Genomic DNA, 6,815 nt, shown 5'->3' with positions numbered 1-6,815 from the left:
ATCATTTAGTTGTATGGTAAACAGAATACTTTTAGGCTTGGAACAAAGATGAAATTTATCAAATTCACTGATCCACTCACCATATGCAAAATTAAGTCCAATTCCATTCTTGTTTTCACACCATAAACACGCATAGAGCTTTAAATTGAAAATCGATAAGCGCAAAAAAAAAGACATGCATTCCGATGCAATGATTGCATTTAAATGCCAATCAAATACTTATATACTCCCCCCGTTCCATTTTATCCGTCCCAAATTTTCTAATTTGATGTCCCATTTTACTTGTCTTTTTTTACTTATCAAGACAAGATAATTTTTTTCCCATTATACCCTTAGTGTAATAGATTACTCCTTGTTGTTAGCCATTCATCAATATTGGAACTAATAACAAGACACAATTAAGAGGGACAAAATGGTAAAGTTACATTACCAATTATTATTTTCTTAATAGTTGTGCCATCCCAATTTAGGGCGGATAAAATAAAACGGAGAGAGTATATCAGAAAGAGTAGCAGAATTCAATTGATACAAAAATGAAACATTATGTAAATGGATCAAGGAAAAAATAATATGGATAATATCTTTGACATAGCTATTGATATTTCACAATCAATATTACTCTTCATTTCTTTTTTGGACAAAATTAATAAATGAAAATTATTAGAAGAAAAACTTGTTAGAGAGACACCACATTTCCTTAGTTTATGTTTTAAACATAAATTGAAGAAAAAACAAATAGATAAACTCTACAATTAGCAAATTGTTATATATTGGTTGATAATTGAAGAGACAACAACAGTCAACAACATGTTGCAAACACTTATTATAATGTTACATATGGTAAATTCAGATTACCGACCAGTATCGACATGGAGAAAGAATGAAACTATCATACCAGTTAAGAATAAAAAAAATTGTGGTACATACCAACATAAAAATTATATTATGAAAGTCTGTTTGGGTTAATTCATCAGCATATATCATATTACCTTGTCTATATTTCAAACTCAACATCCATGAGAGTATATGATACATGTTCTTTTAAATTTGTACATTAATTTACATTCAAATTGAGGCAACTTTGACAAGCATCTGATTGTCATGCTCTTTCAAATTGAAGACCTGAATAATCCCAAAAAATAACAACAAAATAAGTCAATTAGAAAAAAAAAACTGCTCATACTTAACCGATGAACAAATCTAAGCTTGATATAAATAATATGCAAATATGTTTAGAAGCATTCTCAAAATGATATTGTGAAAACAACATATGAAATGAATAATATAAATAAATTGCTATTACTGTTCCTTATTGTCACTCTTTGATGTTTTACAAAAATGAAAAACTATGAAAATATGTAAACTTTATAATGAGAATATGAGAAGAAATGAAAAGGTGAAGAGATTTGTAACCACTCTACAATTATGTTAAATTAGTGAAAGTTATATCAATTGAAATAAATACGATTTAGATTTATGGGAATTGATTAAGCATTTTTGGGGGACTTTATATATAACACATAAATGCAAAATATATGGGAGAAATTCCCCCAAAAAAAAAGAGAAAAAAGAAAAATACAAATAAAGGTCATTGAGAGGTGCCACATAAGCATCCTCCAATGTCTCCATATATATATATAGATTTGAGCACACACTACTAAGAAACGAAAATTTCTGATGGAATAATCAATCAGAAATCCATGGGAAACGTTGCTAACGAGCCAAATTTTGATGAGTTTTCTATCGAACATACGTCAGAAATTTCCATCTTTTTATGACTATTGCATCCAATATAATTGAATAATTCAAGGGACATGGACACTAGGATTTGGAGATGCATATGCTAGAAATTCCTCATCATTCTCCAACTCCAGCATTTCTTCATTGTTTCTAACTATCCACGCCTCAATTCCATCATTCCTTCCATTTTCCACCAGAATAATTTGTTGCTTATTCAATGAGCCTATAGTGTCCATGAAAGGAGCAACAAAAATAGGTTTTCCCCATCCAAAATCAACATCATACAGTCCAAGATTGCACCAACTTGAGAACTTGTAAGTATCTAATACTGGCAACAACTTCCCAACTTGTGTTGCCATATCCAAAACAAAATCAAGAGCATTATCACCTTCTAATAATGCCTTTACGTTTTCACTATTAATATTCCCAAACATCTCTCTCACTATTCCCATCAAGTGAGGCAACTTCACTTCAGTCATTTCTATATAATCACTTTTTGCTAGAAAGATTAAATTCCCAAAAGCATTAAGCAATTGTGGATAAAGTTTTGATCTCAAGTTCACTATATGTGTCACCATGCATATTGGTCTTGAGCTAATTTCCTTTACTCCTCTTGTTGCTGAAATCATGTGCTTCGAAATGAAAGTTGTTAGTGCCTCGATTCGAGTTGGATTAGGTACATTTTCACTAGACACTTTCATCTTAATGGCTTCAATTGCTATGGCATTGAACACGAATCTTCTAAGAAGGGACTTCTCCTCGTTGAAAAGTAACGCGTTCCTAGTTTCCAGAAAATTTTGAGGAAGATTTTGATTCGGGAACAATAGTGATGATGATGTGAAATCAAGAGTCGCGATCTTTTCAATCCCATCATCATCGCCACGTGCAATCATAGCCCATGTGTTGAAAAATTTACTCATGGTAGCTCCATCCAAGAGGTCATGTAACAAGACTCCACCAATTGCAACCCCACCACAATCAAATCTAGTAACTTGGACAGAAACTGGGGTTTCAAGAATTTGAACATAGTTCATCTTGCTACCCATGCTGGCATTTTGTGGAAGGAATTTAATGAGTTGTGGAAGATCAGGGTTTTGAAGGAACTCACCTAGACTAACGCCCTTTAGGTGAGCCTCCACGTAAAGAACTCCATTATCATTACAATCCACAAAAGTTGAATTTTTTGAACTGAGCTCGCCAGCAAGCGGATAGAACAACGTTAGTGTCTCCGAGAGGGAATTCTTGAGACGATTATCAATAATATTTGCGTTATTTATTTCTGAAAGTGACTTCTTCTTGTTGTAGAAGAAGATAGGTGAGATGCATGTTTCATGTACTAGTTGATCAAATAGGCATCGTTTGTGGTTTCTTAGGTTTGGAGGTGTTGGTTTGGATGGTTTCACTTTTTCCTTGGAGAGAATAATGATTTCCATATTGCTAATCTGTAAGTTAATTAGCTGCTTGTGAATGTGATTCTTCCAAAGTGTAAGCTAGCTTTATTTATAGTTGGAAAAATTCCATAAATTAAGATATGAATGGTCTATATCTATAACAACCAAGTAGCTCGCAAGAATTTACCTCCCAACATTTACTAAAGCATACCAACAAATAAGTTGGAGAGAAAATAATAATAATAATAATAATAATAATAATAATAATAAGCTGGGAGGTTAATAACCTCCCTATTTATTGTCACTACGGTTTATAAAACCCCACGTTAATTTGTTGCAATGGTAATGGGAGGGGTTTATTGAGACGTTTTAATTTGCTTGATCTACTTTTTAAAAAAAAATTGTTTCAAAAATAATGATATTTTTCCTTTTTTATAAACCAGTACATATTAACAGGGGTGGTATAGTAAATTTATTGCGTTCATTTATTTTTTTAATAATGTGTCAAATAAAAAAATGAGAAATAATTTTAAATGGATGGAATATTAGGTCTCGAAAAAAATGATTTGACAAATATGTAACAAATGTTAATCGTAAAATATGAAGAAGAATAGTTTTCTTTTCTTGATATACTGAAAGTGACAAATAAAAGTGAAATTCTATTTTGAAATAACCGACAAGTATAAATGAATTGAGAAAATAACTTAGATCAGAATAACAAAATTCAAATTTTAAAAATAAACAAACTTAACTAATAATTGGTACATGAGCGATTAAGTAAAGCACTTCTTAATTATTTTCCATTCTCTTTAACCTGGCACTACTTTTTTAATTGAATTCTTATTTTTAGTTTTCACTTTTAACGTAACAAGTAAAGATTAAAAAAAAATTCAGTTTTGCCCTCAGCATGATAAAATATTCACCCAATTCTAATACTAAGTTAATTTGAAAGTAGGTAGGTTTTGTTAGAGTCTATGTTGTGCGTTAACTAATTAAAACTTCAACCTTTTTATTTAACAACTTTTGTGGATGGTTATATCAACGGATAACTACATAACTTAACAAATATAAACTCTTAATTATTCTATTTAGCTTAAGTTTTAATTAATTACAAATTATAGACCCCTCTTGCTTATTAATTAGGGGATCTTTCAAAAATAGTTACACTTTGCTATAAAACCCACATTTCATAGCCACATTTTACATAATTACCATTTATAGTCGTTGTATTTAATTTACGCCCGTTGTATTCGATTTTACTGATAGTATGTATTCATATAAAATATGAATACAATCCCTATTTAACCGCTGTCTTCGATTCACAAACATTGTATTCACTTTTACCCAGTTGTCTGTATTAATAAAAAATATAAGTACACTACATATTTAGTCTCGCCAAAAACACTATCATTTTTTTTTACATTTATGTATTTTCCTCCTTTTTTTCTTCTTTTTTCTATTTTTTTTTTCCTTTTTGTTGTTTTTTTTCTCTCTTCTATCTCTAACTTCTATTTCTCACTAATTTGTGATCCAAAGCTTCCACGTTGCCTAGTTTCAGCAAAATAAAAATCAGGTATGAATTTAAATTTACTGTATATAAATTTTATAATGATTAAATTTATTTACGTTTGTCATCATCATAAGTAGTTAAACTTAGTGGTGATTCATAGCTTCTAAAGCTTTATTGCTTTGAAGTCTGATACATTTTGAAAGTTATTGGGTTGAGTCCTAATGTGTCATAACAAAATCTTGGGTTCAAATTTCATTGATTTATGCCTAAGACGTCTTTTTATGGATAAAACTTTGGTTTGAATCTCAATGCACCATATTGATGATATAATGATGACTAAGGCAAAATAATGTGATTTTTTTTTATGAAAAATCATGAGACATGTCTTATTGAATATGCTTCATTTCCTGAAATGAATGTGGTAACAATGCTTTATGTCTGAAAGAAGACAAGTGATTGAACGTACAAATATAAGCGTGGAAGGACAATATAATAATAATTATCAAAAGTGATAATATTTTCACACGCTTATTAAGATATAAGATATTTTAGAGAAAAATCCTCTACATTATATGTATGCCTCAATTTACTCGTGAAGTAGCAAAATATCATGAAAGATGTTATAAGCTATCAAAATTTGATAGGCTTAAGGCATGATTATATTCCTTTCCTGGGGAATGAGAATTTCAATTATTTTAAGTACATATCCATTCCTTAAGATGAATGTGACAATATTTAGTAAAGCTTATTAATACAAACATATACTTGATTGTGATGATATCACAACTCAACTCCGAAAGAGATAGAATAACTGAGAAGAGTTATTTTGAAATCTACTTCTAAAATAGTAAATCTGAAATTAATCATGTAATAGTAAATCTGAAATTTATTAAAGTAAAAGGTACATGTTATGGTAAACTTGAAGTTTGTTAGAATAAAGATTCATAAGTTGCTATGAACGATTATGACATCCCAAAGATGTGCATAGTGAGTATAGTATATTGAAGAACTAGAAAATTCTTCATGGACTTTTAATTTTGCTTGTTCTCATGATAAGTTGGTTTGACTAACTAATGTTGAGATTTGATCCCTCAAAATCTGAAAAGTATAAAAGGTGAATATGAGCTCATTCACCTGTCATGTGATCTATTAAGATGCATCGACATAAGATGATCACTTGTACGTTTATTTTCAACCTGCAGTTTGACATTCATAAAGTTGTTTGCTCAATAAAATTGAGTTAAAAGCATTACTTTCAGATTGTGTAATCAAGACAATTTATCTTGATGATGAGGGTTTGACATTGAATGCTTTCGATAAATAGCTGAACAATAGCTAATGAGAACAAAGCTTCATGTGTCAGTTTGAAATGTTATATACAAAGTACTTATATGCATCAAATCAATAAATTATGATTAATTTTTCCTCAAAGTTGTTGAATCCACACATTGTCCATCTAATAATTTTGATGTTCGGTATACGATTAATAAATATGCCATAATGCACAAAGATGGATTCATCAAAGAAAATGGAGGATGTATGTTAGTTTTCCTAACATAACGGGGAGATTATAAGCAGCTTTGAAATATGTTAGAAATTATCACCAGATCCTTGTTTTGTAAAAATTTGACTTTTAGACTCGCCACTTAAGTTGTTTGAAAAGGAATTAAAAAAACCTTTATACGATACTTTAAACGATCCAAAACAGAAAAATCGTTTAAGTTTTGAAATTCTAAGTAAGCGGTTCCTATTAACATTTTAGAAAGTTTTTTAAGACACCTAAAATGTCCGCTAACTTGCGGTTATCTGGACTGTTTGAAAACTATCTTTGACTAACTTTGAAAAAAGAAGAAGTTGATTTTTTTGAAAAAAAAAGTGATTTTAGGAAAAAAATTGTATAAACAATAAATTTTGACGACTTAGCAAGTGATTTAACCAAGTCTAAGCAAATGAAAATCAAAATAAACACATAAAAAGGGAAAGGGAGAAATTAAAAAATTTAAGCCGTTAGGCCTAAATCAATAAACCTGTCTTAAACTAATTTGGGCTTTCGGCCCATCATCATCTGTCCTAATCTATATTTTCGAGCCCTTTTTGGCCCACAATTTGCTTCACCTGTATTAGAATACAACCTTGGCTTCGAGGCCCTAAATAAATAAATAAATAAATGACTA

The 6,815-nt window shown here is 30.1% G+C and overlaps 1 protein-coding gene across 1 annotated transcript; it reads right to left on the bottom strand.

Moving 5' to 3' along the window:
• Positions 1–1,448: 1,448 nt before the first annotated feature.
• LOC107848376 (stemmadenine O-acetyltransferase) lies at positions 1,449–3,212 on the bottom strand. The gene has a single exon (XM_016693137.2). It carries the CDS (start codon positions 3,171–3,173, stop codon positions 1,806–1,808), a length of 1,368 nt encoding a protein of 455 aa, XP_016548623.2. The 5' UTR covers positions 3,174–3,212; the 3' UTR covers positions 1,449–1,805.
• Between the last annotated feature and the right edge of the window lie 3,603 nt (positions 3,213–6,815).

This window comes from Capsicum annuum, chromosome 11 (genome assembly GCF_002878395.1).
Source record: "Capsicum annuum cultivar UCD-10X-F1 chromosome 11, UCD10Xv1.1, whole genome shotgun sequence".
Taxonomy (NCBI): Eukaryota; Viridiplantae; Streptophyta; class Magnoliopsida; order Solanales; family Solanaceae; genus Capsicum; species Capsicum annuum.
The sequence above is the reverse complement of the archived record's forward strand: the minus strand, read 5'-3'. Positions and strand labels throughout refer to the sequence as shown.